Below are 18,585 nucleotides of genomic sequence, written 5' to 3'. Positions count from 1 at the left end.
ACTCAAAAGTCTTATGAAAGTGATTGTTGAAAACTATTTTTACATGTAATTTGAAAAAAATGCTTATTATTGAAAAAAAAAAGTGCTCAAGAAACTCCTTTATGCTAAATTCTTCTCTTATCTTTGATTTCTTTGCTTACTTGTTCCTTTTGAAAGTGTTTGGTTTTCTTCCTATCCTTTGTCTTTAATATTTAATTTCTTACTGTATACAAATATACCTCATTTCATTGAGTTTTGCTTTATTGCATTTTGCAGATAATGATTTTTAAAATTTAAAATTTTTAATTCTTTACATACTAAAGATTTGTGGCAACTCTATCAAATAAAGGCAACACTTAGCCATTTCCCCAACATCATGTCTCTTTCTCACATTTTGGTAATTGTTGTAATATTTTGAAAATTTTCATCATTATTATATCTGTTATTATGATCTATAATCAATGATCTTTCATATTGCTATTATAATAGTTTTGAAATGTCAGGAATCATGCCTCATATAAGAAAGCAAAATTTAATTGATAAATGTTGTATATGTTTTGACTGCTCCACTGACTATTCTCCATCTCTCTCCCTTTCCTCAGGCTTTCACATTTCCTGAGACACAGCAATATTGAAATTAGGCCAGTTAACCCTATGATGCCATCTAAGTATTTCAGTGAAAGGAAGAGTCAGTTAATGAGGCAAACTTCATTGTCTTATTTTTAGAAATTGCCACAACCACCTCAACCTTTAGCAATCTTGATAAGTCAGCAGACCTCAATGAGGAAAGACCCTGCACCAGAAAAAATATTATGATTGGCTGAAATCTCAGAGGATATTTAGAATTTTTTTGGCAACAAGTATTTTTAATTAAAGCATATACTTTTTTTGGCAAGGAAACTGGGGTTAAGTAATTTGCTGAGGGTCACACAGCTAGTAAGTGTTAAGTGTCCAATGCTAGATTTGAACTTAGGTCCTCCTGATTTCAGGGCTGGTGCTCTATCCACTGTGCCACTTAGCTGCCTCCAGGGTATGTACTTTTTAATGGCATAACATTATTATCCACTTTATAGACCACACTATAGTGTAAATATAACTTTTAAATACATTGGAAAACAAAAAAAAATTGTGTGATACATTTTATTATAATTCTCACTATATTGCAGTAGCTTGGAACTGACCCCATTAATATCCCTGAGGTATGTTTTTATACTTCATCCATGCTTAATGTTTCTAAGTTTTATATTCTCAACCTAGACTGGAATTCATAGTAAATGGGAGAGAGCATATATTTTAAAAATTATCTTGTTATTTTAATCTTTTTTTGATGGAGGTCAGCTTGAAGTATACTAGGATAAGTCACTATTGCATTATTATTTTTTTATCATTAATGTTCTACAAACAATTGCACAGGTGGGTAAAATATTTCCTTTTCTAAAATTGGAAAAAGCAGTGGTAAATAAAGTCATTTTCTTTGGGTTCAGTTATTATCATTAAATACGTGAACAGCTCACTTACAAAGTATTTTAACGTTAAGACTTTTGATACTCCTTCCCAACCTACAAAGTGATATGAGAGTGTAACACATATAATATATTATGTATATATATACACACATATATATAATATGTACATATATATAATATGTGACATTATCATATATAATACAATATAATATTTGTGTGTTGGTTGATTTGTCACATTCAACTGTTTAGAAAACAAGACATGAGGATTATCCAGTAGGAAGAGTTTTTGTGGTCTAGTAACAATACCTATCATGTGCAAGCACCATTTTAGATTCTAGAGGGTCCAAAAACAAAATGAAAGAAAACATCCCTCCCCACAAAGAATTTATATTAGGAGGAGCAAATAAATATAAACTTCTATATATGTTCATTATAGTATGAGAAGGGAGAAAGTATTAAAAATAGATGGAAGGGAGGGTCAGGAAAGGTCAAGAAAGGGAAGTAACACATGATCTTAACTTAGAGTATAATAGAGATTCCAAAAGGAGATGGATGGGAGCAAATTCTATGCCTGGGGTAAGGACCAGTTTTTTTAAAGGTACAGGAAAGGAGATGGAGTACTAAGTTTAGGGAACCACAACTATGTCTCTTTCTAGAGATTAGATAACATAAAGGAAAGGTATAGTAAATAAACCTTGAAATTGAGGCTGGAATCAGATTATGAAAGGCTTTTATCGCCAAACTGAGGAATTAGTGAGAGGTGAAGAGAGCTAAATTAAAGTGGTTGACCTGCATGGAGATGAAGAGTCGCTACAAGATATATTCTCGTAGAATCAACAGGACTTTCCAGTAGAGTTATTGAGAAGAAAGGCTTGAGAGTATTTGAAAGTTGAATGACTTCTGAATGATAGGAGTACCCTCAATAGGAATAGGGAAACCTAGAACTCCATTCTCAGGATGTAGGAATAGTTTAGTATTAGTAATAAAAATACACGCCAAATTTCCTTACAAAACCATACCAAATTTCCTTACAAATATCTTAAAGAATCATAAAACTACAGTTGCAAAAGGATCTCAGCTTAGACAAGAATGCTTTCTATAACAACTCTAAAAAGTGGCTATTTGATTTCTTCTGGTCAAAAACTTCCAGTGAGAGGAAACTCACTCTCATCCCAAACTGATTTTCTATGAAAAACTCTAATTATTAGAATGTTTCAGTCAGTTTAAGCTAAATTCTCTTCTGTAATTTCACCTCACTATTTCTGGCTCTCACCTGGAAGACCACGCAGAGAAAATTTAATTCCTAATCCACATGAGAATATTTCTATTATAACAGCTGCAATTCTTCTTTTCTCTAGGTCGTCCTTGAGTGGTTTGGTCTATAATTCTTTCACTATCTTGGCTGCCCTCTTCTGGGAATGTTCCAGATTGACAACATCTTTTCTAAATGGCAGCCAACATAACTGAACAAAATATTCCAAATGTGGGCTGAGTGTTGGATAGCCATGTTTCCCCAATCCTGGACTTCTAGACTTGATTTTTGAACTCAGTGAAGAGAATGCAGACTCTGAAGTTAAGGAACCTGGTCTCATCCAGGGGGGATCCCTTCTGATGATGATTATATATGTGTGATCTTGGGTAAGCCACAGGTCTCAATTTCCCCAGGCATCAAGTTTTCCCCTTTATAAAATGAGAATGATATATTAGAAAGCCTCCAGAGTTTTGTCCATGCTCTATATCCATATCGTATAACTCAGATCTCTTTCAATTGCATTTTATCAGTCAGGTCATCATTCAAACATGTTGGGATTCTTACACTGTCATTACAACTCAAAATGTTGCCAAAATTCTCTCTGTGTTGGGTTTTTATTGAATTAAGTATTGCTTAAACTGAGCCAAAAATGATATTTCATCTATAGATAGAGATTTTTGTCAATGCATTGATATTCATTACATAATTTGATTAATGTGTGGATTTGATACAAGTTACAGAAGGAATATTTAAGCAAATAGAAAAACTGGAGTCTTGCCCTTGCTTAGCTACTGACTGATAATTCAACTGCTCTGCTTCCTCAGTTTCTTAAAGCATATAATTATACGTGTTAATTTTTTTTTTTTACTAACAGAAATGCCATGAGAATGAAATGGGATAAATTATGCTTAATAAGTGCTAGTTGCCTCTAACCTAATTTAGTGAACAATGTAGTCTCAGGAAGAAAAGTTACTAAAATGGCAAATTGGCAAGCACTTTGGAAACTTTAAAAAGATATATACTTGTCATTTACTCACTACCACCACTACTACTGAATTGAAAATGACAATTACTATGATCACTACTGCTGGTATATTTATCAAGTACCTACTATGTGCTAGGTATTATGTGATAAACACTGGACATACAAAGAGGCAAAAATAATCTGTGTTCTTGAGGAGCAAGTGTCCAGTGGGGAGACAACATGCAAGTTGGGGTGGTTTCAGAAAGAAAACACTAAGATTCAGAGGAGTCAGGAAACGCTGCTCATAGAAGGTAGGAAAGGTAGAACTTTAGCTGAGGCTTGTAGGAAGCCTCCAAGGAGGAAGCCTGCCTTTTTGAATCCAGGTTAGTAGAGATAAAAAAGGGGGAATATTCAAGATATGAAGAGGACAGTCAGTGAAAATACTCAGCTGGGAGAAGAGAGTTGCTTTCTCAGCCTTGGAATCTGGGTCAGACATGGAAAAAATAGAGAGACAATCTCCGATTATGATACATAAATTTTAAATACTTGCCATATTGATTATTGTAGTATTGACCAGGCTAATCACACACATTTTAAATATTAGGCTGACATTTTCTATGGTCATCCTTTATAGGTTGGGGATTGAGGCTCAGGAAAGTTTAACTGTATTTTTTATTTCATGGTCATACTGAAAGACAGATTTCACAGTTTAATAATACAAATATTCCCTCTCATGCATGTAGTAGAAATCTATTATAATATTTCTCTTGATTCATATCATCTTTGAACCTCAGCTCTGAAGCTTCTACCTGTGTGTTCTTGGCCAGATCCCTTAACTACTCTGTTGTTTAATCTTTAAAAAAAAAGAACTTTAAGATTCCTTCCATTCCAAGGTTCCTTACTTTCCACAGTCTCTGAAATCAGAATTATCTCCTTTGCAACATGGAGATTTGGGGATTTCATAGTTCCCTCTAGGTCTCATAGCACTCAAACCCATTTCCTTTCACTATCATGATGCAGGAAATGTTATTCCATTATATTACTCCTTAAAGAACTGAGTCACTAAAGTAGATGGAGCTCTGAATGTTATTTAAATGTGCAGGCAAATTATAGTTAAATTAGAAAGAGGAGCCAAAGGACCCATGTTCAAATTCTGCTTTGTCACTTTAATACCTGAGTGACCTTGGGAGACTTATTTAATGTCTTTAAGTCTCGGTTTCCTCATCCATAAAATGAAGAAATAGGATCAGATGGCCTCTAAATTCTATGTGTGTCTATGAGAAAAATTTTTTTTAAATTCCTAGTTGGGCTTTAAAAAAGAGATAGACAACAGCAGATTAATTGAGATTTTTCTTTAAAAATAAAAAAGTAGCTATATAATATTAATAGAAGACTCATATCTATAAGCATTATATCAGGAAAAACTGATTAAAATACAGAAAACAAAAATCTAGATTGAAACGGCCATGTGTTACAACAGAGAGAACACTGGATTTTGAAGCCAAAGAATTGGGTTCAATATCTGGCAAGGCTACTTATTAACGGTGGCTATTATGGCATTATGGGCAGGTCCTACCCTGCTTTGGACTTTGGCTTCCTCATAGTGAAATGAAAGAAATGGACTTGGTCTTTAGTGTTCCTTTAAGCTCCAAATATTAAAGTAATAAGATCAGGGTAAGGGTTCTATTGAATATCTAGCCATAGAATAGAAGTATAAGACTTGCACGATTTGTGTCCTCAAGGACATAACATACATGCAAAATCATAGGATTATAGACTATGGGTTAGGAGGGATTTTAAAGAATATTTAGTCCAACCTATTCATTTTGCACAGAAACTAAGGGGATTGCTCACAAATCATAATATAGTAAGTGGCAGAGCTAGAATTTGGTATTAAGGTGATTCAGAGGATACAGCACCAGGCTTGGAATCAGGAGGATCTGAATTTAAATCAGGGCTCAGATATGTGTGACCATGTGCAAGTCACTTAATCCAGTTTGCCTCAGTTTCCTCACCTGTAAAATGAGCTGGAGAAGGAAATGGCAAACTGCTCTAGTATCTTTGGCAAAAAAACTTCACAAAGAATTGGACAGAGCTAATCACCAAAAGTATAACTTTTGATTCTAGTGTTTTCCCCATTATATAAAAAAATACAATAAGAAAAACTACAAGAAAGTAACAACTTATATGCTATAGACAGAACTACAGAAGGTGAGTGAGACCTTGACAAGAGAAGCTGACTTATGTCTTGAAAAGAGGAGGCATTCATTAGAATAGGAAATACCCCGCTTGGAAGAGATAGGAAAAAAGGCTACAGGGGAAAGTATAGGTGATGTTAAAATATATTAATAAACATTTGTTTTAAAAAATGAAAATAGGGAAGACAGAGAAGAGAGCATCAGGCAGGGCAACCAATGTGAACGTAGGGATGGAAAGGGGAGTGAACATGTTTGCCAGTAAGGAGACTGAGGGTGTGGATGTGGTAAGGCTGAGTTCCTTCTGTAAAGTCAGAGCAGCCAGAGCATAGAGAAATATCTATGTGTCACATTGTAGTTTTAACTAGAGCTCAGTAAAGGTCTGGAATCAGGCTATAGACTTCTGGCCAACAGTTTCCTGGTTTCAGCCAGCTTTTCTGGGTCTATGTGTTTTTATTCACGCTCTGCAGCTGGTAATAAAACTGACCTTTACAAATGTACAGTCATTGTTGCATGAGAACACAGATCCTGGAGCCAAACCAGACAACACCCAACAAGCTACATTCTAACTTCCTTTACATTATTATATGCAGCTGGGTTGATCGTTGAACTCCTTTTAAATTCTAAACAGAAATCATTGATATCCTATTGATAACAATCACTTGAAACAAACCCAAATAAAAAGCATCCATGTCTCATCAAAAGAGGATATGGCATCTATTACATAAATGTGAGTAGATCTTGTACAGTAACTGACACATAGTAGGCACTTAAGTATTTGCTAATTTCTAAATGTTACAAAAATGGATATCCCATATTCAGAAATATCTCCTCTTAAATAACTTCCACTTAATGAGTCAATATGTCCAGGCCACCAGTGGGGTATTGTATTTTATGTTGAGCATCACATTTTAGGAAAGGCAATCAAGATGCTGGGGGGGGGTAATTAGATGGCACAGTAGATAGAGTACTAGCCCTCTGGCCCTGGAGTCAGGAGAATCTGAGTTCAATTGCCCACCCATCCCCCCCCCCAAAACAGCAAAAAACAACCCAACCCACTTAATCCAATTTGCCTCAGTTTCCTTATCTGTAAAATGAACTGGAGAAGAAAATGGCAAATGTATTCCACTATCTTTGTCAAGAGAACACCAAAGGAGTCACAAAGAGTTGGACAGAGCTAATCACCAAAACAATAACCTTTGATTCTAATGTTCTTCCCACTCCATAAGAAAGAATATAATAAGACAGACTTCAAGGAAGTGATAACTTGTATCCTACAAACAGAATAGAACTATAGAAGGTGATTGAGAGCTGAAGAGATCTTGAGTTCAAGTTCATTCAATCTTGGGATCTAACACTTAAAAGAATCACATCTCAGGGAACAGAGGGAAAGATTTATATATAATTTTTTAAACGCTTAATGCTCCATATAGAGTTAAATATCTTAGAGAGGTTGCAAAATAGTACTCAATGAAATGTTGTAGGGAATTAAGTAATCCATAGGTTGTTTTTATTTTTAAACCACAAATCCTACAAACAATACCATCTCTGACAGTGAAGACCTTGGCAAAGGATAAGAGTTGTCTTCAACTATAAATAAAATTCTATGATGTAGGATTGGGATTCAATTTAGGTTTGTATGATCATAGGTTCCTAAAACCGTAAGAGACTTCAGATACTAATCCAAACTCCTTATTTAATCAGGAGTCAGAAAGATTAAGAGAATTGCTCACAATCACATAAATCTAAAGATGAGGAATATATATGCTGAACTTCTCTGAATATAAACCTGGTGTTCTTTCCCCTATGGCATGTTCTTTTGTTTCTAGAGTAGAATTAGGAGCAATGAGTAAAAGTTGAAAAAAGGTATATTTACATATGACTTCAGAAAAAAAAAATCCTAACAGTGAGAGCTATTTACATGTGCAAAGAGCTGACTTGGGAGGTTGTTGATTTCCTCTCACTGGAAATTCTTCAATGAAAGGCTAGATTAAACACTTGTCAGTTATATTGTAGAAAAAAGCCTTCACCTTTGGGAAAAACAAAATGGTGTCTAATATCTTTTCCATATTTTTAGAATCCTAGAATTTCTGTGCTGGAAAGGACCTCAGTGTCAGTCTATTCCAAGTGACACTTCAAAAAAAGATTCTTTCTACAACATATCTGACAATTGGTTATCCAGCCTTTGAAAATAACCTAATTTTGAGATCCTAAAATTCTGAAAAAAAAGGAAAATAGTCATAATCATTTTGGTTGCTATGTAGGAAATCCCAAAGTCAGTTCCATAGAACCTGAAGTCCACAGGAAAAGCTAGGAAAATTGCATTCTAAAAATCGAAAAAAAGAAAATAGAATTTATATCTCCTTTGCAGAGAAGGAGTGGGATAGCGGAGAAAGTGTTGATTTTTCCAATCCTGCTTGGTAACTTATTTAACCTTTTTGAACCACAATTTCCTTATTTATAAACTAAGAAAAGTTTGAAGAGTTGCTTTTGATGGTTCCTTCCAACTCTAAATTTATGCTCCCATAAGCAGGAATATATTTTTAAGGCTCATTTTGTTGTTAGCTATTTAGATGACTTTGAACTAGTTACCTCTCCTCCTCATCTGCAAAGTAAAGATGAAATAATTTTAAAAATCCTTCCCAGCTTTGACATTATTATCCTGAAAAGGGATTTGTGCTACAAAATGAACTTTTCTATGTATATATAAGTGTTAAAAAAAAGTTCACTATTCTGTTGTGACTGATTGATAGGAATTCAAACCCAGAAGCCTCCAAGGTAGATTCAGGATTATAGAGGTGATACAAACACATATATACATATTGTCTGAACTACTCTTCCTGTCCCATTGCTTCTTGTTATTGAAACAGTCTGGGATCAGTGCCAAGTACCTCAGGATTCTAGCACATTTTAATTCTCTATTGGTTTTTTTCAAGAATGAAAATGACAGGTAGGGTGGTGTAGATAACATGATATGGCTTCCTGTCTACTAAACAGCCCCCAGGTGGCCAGGCATGAGGGGACCTATATTAATGAGTCATGGGATTATCCCTTATGGGATTAGCAGGGAAAAGAATGGTGCTGTCAATTTTTCCTCCATACAAGAGCAAGTACCAACAGGGAGATCAGAGGTGACTGAGTTGCCGCCAATAACATGTCCTTTGCATGAAGGCAGTATGTTAGGAGGAGGAGTGGAAACAAGACATAAACCAGCTGTAAACCAGAAGCCAAGAGAATAAACCCATGGAAGTCCCCAGTCAAAGCCTTATCCTTGAAATGCAATAATACATGGCTACCTCAGAAAAGATGCTCTCTTAAAAGTCAGTTACCAGGAGAGAGTATTATTATAAGAAATTATAAAAGAAAATTTCTAACAAAACAATGGTAAGAGAGGGTCTATGTCTTAGATTTTAAATGCAACCTCAGCTAAGACTTGAGTGTTGCTGGCAAATTTACTGAAGTTCTGGATAGTTTCTGACCCCACAAGGCTGGTTGAGCAATGATTTGGTAGAGGCAGTGGTTAGATCAACAACAGCAACTCCTTATGGAGATTTCTGCAGCTCTGATGTAGCTATAGGCTGGAGGCAATTTGAGCATGTTCTTCAGTTTAGCAAGAGATGGCAGCCCCTTGCTAAAGCATAAACCTGATCCATTTTAGAAGTCCTGTAAGGATAATCTTCAAGCAATCCCATATGCCATCTCTTTGTTGTACAGTTAGTATTCTACAAAGGAAACATCGATAAGGCTTTACTACTTCCACTGAAATTGAATTTGGACCAATCTATGATGAAATAAAGTAAGTAGAGGGAAATATTTACCAAGAATAAATTAAAGCATTTATAGGATAAAAACAAGAGTAGAAAGAAATTATAAAAGAGCAAAATAAATTTTACAACACAGTTAACATTCAACTGGCTAGTGGGAAGGTGATGGCAGAGCACTACTGTTTGGTTTAAAAGCACAGCTGGGCTTTAGAGTAGATATTAAAATTTCAGCACCAAGCATATGGAGACATTTGCAGAATTGCATGCTGGAATATAGATACTATACCTTGTTTCCAAATGATGATAATGCTTACCACTTAGTGTATTAAAATAGTAACGAGAACATGAATTTGCATGAGATATATTTAACACAGCATATTATAAACTCCTGAACAACAGTAAATTACTATTCTTGCAGAAATTGGCTCATAAAACAAAAATTCTAATGCTTGGTACTGAGAACACTTAAAGTTGAGTGTTAAGTGATTTCTTTAAAGCGTAGTCTTGCTAGAGATTTTAAGGAAACTAAGAATATTAGGGTCTTATTATTTTAATTAAATTAATAATAGGAGGGGCACCTTTTCTCTCCAAAGGGGGGATACCTAGTAAGGGAAAATGAGCTGTAATCTTGATTCTATCATGATGTAGTTAGATGTTGTTATGCAGATACTTTTGAGTTTTTGAATCCTTTCTTGTCTTTATGAAATGACAGTTGGAATGGGATATTTAAGATTCCTCTCAACTTAAAAAAATTCTATAAAACTATTAACCAAGAGGAATATCTGAAGATCTCAAACTCAAAGCATTGACTAGGCCAAAGCCTTCATCTAAATTACCTGAAAATTAAGATGTAGGGTCTAACCGAATTCTAAGTGGTCTGATTTTCCCTTCCCTTTCCCCAAGGGTATCTATTTTAGTTGCAGAACCTTAAATAAGACTTCAAAGACAGCCAGTCATGTGTGCAAGAGGCATGTAATCATAGATAGCAGGATAGAAATACAATTGATTATTTATGTATATTCAGTAATAGAAATAATTTATAACAAATATGCAATGAATGTAGCCATTTTCATGGGGGTCAAATTGCATACTTATTGACACCAGTTCCCTTATATTCTTAATTGCTGCTGTTTTGTGTTGTTATTGGTGGTGTATCATGGGGCAAGATAGCTGAAAAGACACAAGTGATGTAGAGCTCTTTTACCTTCATAATAATGTAGTGAAACTCTTGTAAAAATATTTCTGACACTTGCAGGCATTATCATTTGAGTGTTTAAGCTTTTCAGCCTTGGAATATGGATCAGACTTGGTGAAAATAAAGATTAATCCTGATTACAACATAGCCTTTTAGCCCGTGAAACCTTGATAGAATTTAATGTAGTGAGAGAAGGGAGAAAGAGGGAGAAACATTTGGAACACAAGATTTTGCAAAGGGGAATGCTGAAAACTATCTTTGCATGTATTTTGAAATATAAAATACTATGAAAAAAGAAAATAAAGAATAAAATGTATGGAAGCTTCTTGATGGTAGAGATGGTGTTCCTTTTGTAACTGTAAACCCAGAACCCAGTAAAGTGCAAGGAACATAATGGACAGTTGCAAAAATTTATTAAAGTAATACTTGGTTAGAGTAACTCCATGCCAATCTTTCATGGGGGTACTTATTTCAATGTTTTTTGCGATCACTTTAACAGTATTCTGGTGATCTGAGGACTCTTGATTCAATGATAAGATGTATTTCAATAATATTACTCTTTTCCTCAGGACAGCATAGAAGAGAGATAGCATACTGGTCTTGGAGTCGGTAGGACTATATTAAAATTCTACCTTGGACACTTTATTAAGTGTGATTTTGTGAAATTTCTTAAACTCTTAGGGCTCCAAGAAATTCTCTAAGACTGAAAATTGCAGAGCAGTTACTGGCCTATTTTGGTAAGAAAGAATTTTCTCACCATCACTTCCCTATATCAATGAAATTACAGATTCAAATCATTCACAAATATAATCTTTTTCATATATTCTATGGAAATTCGGGTACCAATGAGCACCTTCATTCCTTCCTCCTATCTATCATTGGCAGCTACTTTTGTCAACCTTATCTTACAGAAAAATATAATGTTGCTTTTGTAATATGATATCACTTGCCTGGAATGATTATATGATTAAACATAAAGTTCATATGAAACCTTTTAAATAAAAGAATCACATGTGAGTTTTACTGAAGATAATGCTATGTAAACACATGTGTTAGAATAGAAAATTCCTAATGAGGCAGCAGGTGGGGTGAGTCATATGCTTGTTAAACCCCCCCCATATTTCATTATACTTGATTTACTTTGTAATTGTATGTATTTTATTTAATCATTAAAAACATTATTCTGTAATTATTTAGACCTAAATAACTGGAGAAATAATATTTTCTCATGAATAGGTGGAGTCAACATAATAGGAATGATAATAATATTTAAATTGATGCAAACTACCCATGGATTACTTACTTTATAGATCTTTATAGAAAAAAATAGTAATGAAATTCATCTGGAGGAGCAAAAATAGGAATAAAAGTGGCCTAGGAGTAACAGATCTCAAACTATACTATAAAGAAATAATTACCAAAACAATTTGTTACTGGTTTTTAAAAAGAGAGATAGTTAGTAGAAGACATTAAATGTACCATATATAGAAACAAATGAATCTAGTAGCCTATTGTTCAATGAAAATAAAGACCCCCAAGTACTGGGGTAAGAATTCACTATTTCACAAATACTACTCAGAAAACTGGACCGTAATATGGCAGGATTAGATTAACATTTCAAATCTTTAATAAGATAATGAATAAGTAATCTGGATATAAAAAGTCACATCATAAACAAATCAGAGAAACAATGAAGAAATTACTTTTCAGGTTTATGTGCAGGAGAAGATGAATTAAACATCGAAGAGAGATTACAGAAGATAAAATGGAGAATTTTCATTACAAAAATTTTAAAAGTTTTGTATAAGCAAATCCAATATGGTCAAGATTAGAATGGAAACAATTGAATGGAGAAAATAATCTTTGCAATACCACTCTCTTTCATTTCCAAGATATATTAAAGAATTGATAAGCATAAGAGCCACACACCAATTTATAAATTGTCAAATAATATGAACAGGTAGTTTTCTAGGGAAGATATCCTTTCTAGCTATATGAAAAATGCAACAAATTACTAATTGAGGAAATGAAAATTAAACAAAAGTGATGTCTTATCTCATACCCATCAGATTGGCAAGGCTGAGAAAAAAGGAGTATGATAAATGTTGGAAAGGTTGTAGCAAAATAGATGCATTGTTACTGGGGCTATGAATTGGTCCAGTCATTCTGGTAAGCAATTTGGGATTACAATATCTTGAAAGTTATGAAACTATATATGCCCTCTAAACTAGTGATATCACTTTTAGGTCTATAGTACCAAACAGTTTTTTAAAAAGTAAAGAAGCTCTTGCATATTAAAAAAAAAACACCTATAGTGGTTTTTTTTGTGGTGACAAAGAAACTGGAAACTAAGGTTCTACCCATAAAATGGGGAATAGTTGAACAAAATGTGGTACATGGCTGTAATGGAATGCTATTGTGCTGTAAGAAATGAAGAAAGACATTTTCAGAGAAATTTTGAAAGGCATTTATGAAATAATAGAGTGAAATGCAGAGAACCAAGATAATAATTTATAACTTAATAAAAATATTGTAAAAACAAATAATTCTGAAAGACTTAAGAATTCTGATCCATACAATGACCAACCAAGATTCCAGAGGACTGATGCAGAAGAATGCTGCCTACCTTCTTTCAGAGAGATGATGGACTAATATGCAGAATGAAAAACACATTTTTGGATTATGGCCAATATGGGAATTTATTTTGCTTAACTATGCAATTTGTTATAAGGGTTTTAAATTTCTTTGTGTTTTTTTTAATGGGGGGGGAGGTGAGGAAGAAAAAAATTATTGATAATAGAAAAATTAAACAGTATTTTATAAAGAAATAAACACATAAGCCTTACCAGATTGCCAAAGGGAGTTACAAAATACAAAAAGAAACTCTGAATTAGAATTTCCTTATTTTTAAACTTATTTTCTTGGGGGGTGTGGCATGGGGGGAGGAGAGTGAGGTCTTCATTTTCCTTGCCACAAATTACTAATGAATACAAGTGTTACTCTTTTGTACTCACCTGTCCAGGTTGTTCACAAGCTGTTTGATATCGTGCTTGTTGGCAAAGTTCTTTGACCCTCTCATATTTGGGTAAGTGATTTGACTGCTGGGCATTCTTGCTAGGTTCTTCCTTCTTACGTAGGAATTTGCTTTGATATAAAGGGACAAGCATTAGAGAAGTGGTCTTCCTCACCTTCAGTAATCCCTGCCCACTCTATAACCTTATTTTTCAGCAAGAGGAAGGAACTTAAGAGAAAGAGCTCTGAAAGAGGGAAGTACTGACAAATTCAGCATTTGGTGAGCTGCTTGGATGAAAACTTAACAAGAATCACCAAGAAACTTTCTGGGATGGCAAAAATAATACTAGAGTCACCTTTTCCAAACAGTAACAATTTTTAAAATCTTTATATCTCCAGTGCTTGGTTTTATAGGTTATAAAGTCAGAAAAGCTAAATGATTATTTGTATATCTTTTAGTTGTGAGAATTGATGTTATGATAAAAGGTGAAGCATAGAATCAAATGGGTAGAAATCACTGTTTTTATAAATAAATTTCCATTGTATTTTGAAATTTATTTTAGTGTAATTTAAAGAACCAGGATCTGATAGAATGGAGATGGGGCTTTGAATGCAACTGAAGAGGTAAACATGGATTTGTATTTTAAAAGTGATATGATCACTTTTGCTCAAAAAAGTTGATTCATTTTTTTTCTCAATAAAATGCTATAGATGAAAAAAAAGTTTAAATCAAAGAATAGTTTGAGGCCCCATACTATAAAAATTCATTGTTGAAAATTCAGATGCAGGAAGGCTGTAATGAGAGATCTACCTTGCTTTGCTGGTCAGCAGAGAAGGATTAGAAATGATTCAACCTTGTGACTAGGAATTACAAAATCTGCAGGCTTGCTCAGTAAAAATGAAAAAAAAAAGCACCCAAGAGGTAGATTTAACCACTAAGAATGTTTTCCATCAGCACCCCAAAGCCAATAATTACCCTCTTTCCACTAGGAATGTATCACGCCAAATTTTGGTCTTTTTGTTTGTTCGAAACCTGAAAGCAAAACAATAATATTTACAGCTGGTATCTGGAAGCCTCTTTATAAGGACTTGTATTAACAGTTTATTTAAAGAAGCACCTCTCACTTCATATGGACCGTAACTGTAACTTTATAAATGTACTATTCACATACAGCTTAGAAATTCCAAGTTTGTGGTGATCCTGATGGAAAGAGCTTGTTTTGCTAGACTTTTTCTCTATGCCATGGTGGGTTGGCTCAAGTATATACTGAAACTGGCTGTAGGGAAGGATAATGACCCACCTGTTACCTGGTTTTTCTAGGTCCAGTAGTTTGAGGACAGACTTGCCATCAACATCAGGAGGAGTATCAAGCCCAGCTATATCCAGGATGGTGGGAGCCAGGTCAATGTTCAGCACAATCTGAGATACTCTATAAAGGAATAGTCAGAGGAGAAATCCATTCATCTCCCCTCAAGAAGATATACAATTTATTGTACTTTTCTAAGAGCATAGAAGTAACAATATAAGTAGTTTAAGGTTTATAAAGTGTCAAGCTACCACCAGACTGAGGCCAGAGCCTGATTGAAATGCAATTGGGAAATATTTTATGAAATAACTAAAAGATAATTTATTAATAAATTAAAGTATAATATATACTATTTATATTATTTATATATTATTATAACATAATGATATATAACATATACATAAAAATAAAAACAATGGTAATTTGCTATTTTTAAAGTCACTATGAAATTAGTTCACATTTGAGTTTGACACCAATGCTTTACATATATTTTCTCATTTGTTCCTTACAACAACCATGTGAAGTCATGAAAAATTGACTTTTACCTATCCATAAGTTCTTTTTTTTTGACCCCATTGTGACCAAAGAGAGGTATTTATAAACATTTGGTTTGTGTGAGGATTGAACTCTGTAGCTGTGGATTGGAGCAAAGCTAACTGACCCACAAAGGGATCAGAAGTAGAGATCATGGCCTCATTAATACCCATAGTCTAAAGGAGCTACCAGCCTAGACAAGGTCAGGCATACAGCCTTCACAGGATTTGTGCTGGCTTCTCAAAATTCTTTAAGTCAAAGGTTTTTCCTACAGATGTAAGGGGTTTTTAAAAACAGAGCTGTCAGATTCCATCAAAAGATAACTAAAGGCTTTCAAAGTTGAATACTATTCTCTCCTATTCTACTTCTCAAACAGAGAGTCTAAGATTCACTTTTGAGAAAGACCAGACATATCTCCAAATTCTCAAAACACAAATCACTTAAGTCCACCACCCCTAAGGAATGCAGCATGATATAGTAGCAAAGGCATTGGGTTTTGTGTCATGAGACCTTCCAATATCTTTGTTCACTCATTCTGTCTGTGCTTGCGGTGAGATTTGGACAAGTCACCTAATTTCTCTGGATTTCTTTCAGCTCTTACATGAAGGAGTTAAACTTCTGATGCCTCTTGGTTGCCTATCAATCTTGAACTGATAATTTCATGATTTGAAAAATTAGAGGACTATACTGGATTATCTTTGGTATTCCTTTTAGCTCATTTTCTAAATGGGGAGACTGAGATAGAGACACTTTGGCTCACTCAAGTTAACACAGACTTTAAATACATACTAGGTGTTTAATAAATATTTACTAACTGACAACTTAAGGCCATGTCTTCTGTTTTTTACTCAGTGCTTATTTTCATCAAAGTGCTCTGGGTTAATCAAATAATTCACATTTTACATACACACATACATGCATATGGATATAGATAGATATAACTATAAAGAGATATAGATATCACAACATATATATACACATATATGTATATATGAGTAAATGTGAATTTGTCTATATGTATGTGTGTAATCTAGACTTCAAGAAATTGTAAAGAGGCTGTTTTGAACTCAAATAAATGAGAGGTTGTTGCACAGTCATAAATCCTTCTTCTTTCCATTCCAAAATTCTTTTTTACCTAACAGACCAAGAAGTATGAGTTCTTTTTGGTATGCAAACATTGATTGTTAATAATGTAACCTTTTTTCTCTCTTTAAGTTATTTTGAATATTACTGAAAAAACAACATATTATCCTTTTCATTTAAATTATGCAATCTGAAGATAATAATGTTTCTAGATTAGAGACTTTTATTAATCAAAATCATTGAATTGCTTTTTGCACAATAGCTAGTGTCGTAAATAGAAGAATACTTACATTGATCCTGGTTCTACACTTGGTCCACGAATAAAGAAAGGAACACGGATATCAAAATCATATGGCATGGATTTCCCCTTGACCAATCCAAACTGTCCAATATGGTATCCATGGTCTGCTGTGTAAATGATGTAGGTGTTATCCAGTTCTCCAGTTTCCACAAGCATATTATATAGCTAAAATATATCACAGGGAAAATGGAATGATATAACATGACATCCAAAGGATTTTACCACAATTATCCCCACTTAATCCTCCTTTTAAATTTTTTTCTTTAATAATTTAATAATCAGAATAATTTAATAATTAGACAATATGTGCATTTTAATATGCAAAGAAGATCACAAACGGCAATAATTTAGCCATTTTTCAAATGTTTACATTCTCATCACATGTTAATTTTTGGCTAAGAAGAAAACTTTCTTTAACATATCATTTTGAAGATGCATTAAGGAAATAAATTACTTTATTGCTGCCCTTATATTTAAATGTTCTTCCTGTTTCTCTTCCAGCTCTGACTAGCTTGGCTTCCCTCAATTCTACCTGAACCATAAATAAAAAAAAGTATGGTGATGGGGAAAAGATAGAGCCATGATGGAAATGGAAAGGGTATTTAAAAATCAACGTCCTGAAATGCAAGGAAAATGTGAAACAACAAAAAGCTTTAATGGAAAGGGCAGGTGACACAGGAGAGAAAATAGGAGGAAGCCTCCTTGTAGATTTTATGTGCTTACCCTTTCTACAGAGTCATCAACTGACATCAGAGTCTGAAGCCTTTTCCGCTGCAAAACATTTGTAAATTCCATGTGGATGGGCAGCATGGGTCCTGTGTACTGCATAATCCAATGCTTATCCATATTTGGTGCATAGTTGTAACTGGGAGTACTGAAAATAGCCAGGAAGGAGTCTTAGTGTATTTTTATATTTAGTCACTTACAGAGACTCAGTAATAAGAGTCATGAAATAATCTTTCATGGGAAGCAATTAAAACATCACTAACACATCATTTTTTTCTCTTCAGACTATGTCTTTTTTGCTTAGAGGAATTGACAAATTACATTGAAAAGTGCACTGGGAAGTCTACTCTGATTCCTCTGGACTGAAGAACTCTTTCCCTTCTTGGATCTTTTGTAGAACTAAAAACATATTCTGCCTATCCTTTCTTTCCTATTAGTCTACCAAGTCCTAGAGGATAGGAAACATGTCTTATCTTAAATCCTAATTTCCCTAGGCTATGCATACAGTTAGAGTTTAAGTTTCTTTTTATTTTACTTTTTAGGTTATAGAAGTACATTCATTTTTTTATATATTTCCAAATGAATCATGTTAGGAGGGAAAAACAGAGCATAAGGGAAAAACCATTAGAAAGAAAAAAGAAGGGGAAAGAAAGGTGAAAATAGTGTGCATTGATCTGCATTCAGTCTGCATAGCTCTCTCTGGAAGCAGATGATTCTTTCTGTCCAAAGTTTGTTAGGATTGCCTTGAATCAGTAAATTGCTGAGAAGAACCAAGTCTATGATAGTTTATCATCCCATAATCTTTTT

The 18,585-nt window shown here is 34.0% G+C and overlaps 1 protein-coding gene across 1 annotated transcript in view; it reads right to left on the bottom strand.

Moving 5' to 3' along the window:
* The window catches only part of SULF1 (sulfatase 1), a 74,413-nt gene that overhangs the window by 30,067 nt on the left and 25,761 nt on the right, over positions 1–18,585 (bottom strand). Inside the window, 5 exon segments of the mRNA XM_074278852.1 lie at positions 13,830–13,959; positions 14,804–14,860; positions 15,129–15,257; positions 17,042–17,217; positions 17,776–17,926. Coding sequence (XP_074134953.1) covers positions 13,830–13,959; positions 14,804–14,860; positions 15,129–15,257; positions 17,042–17,217; positions 17,776–17,926 — 643 coding nt within the window.

Source organism: Sminthopsis crassicaudata, chromosome 1, assembly GCF_048593235.1.
Source record: "Sminthopsis crassicaudata isolate SCR6 chromosome 1, ASM4859323v1, whole genome shotgun sequence".
Taxonomy (NCBI): domain Eukaryota; kingdom Metazoa; phylum Chordata; class Mammalia; order Dasyuromorphia; family Dasyuridae; genus Sminthopsis; species Sminthopsis crassicaudata.
Note: the sequence above shows the minus strand (reverse complement) of the source record. Positions and strands in the feature narration are given on the sequence as shown.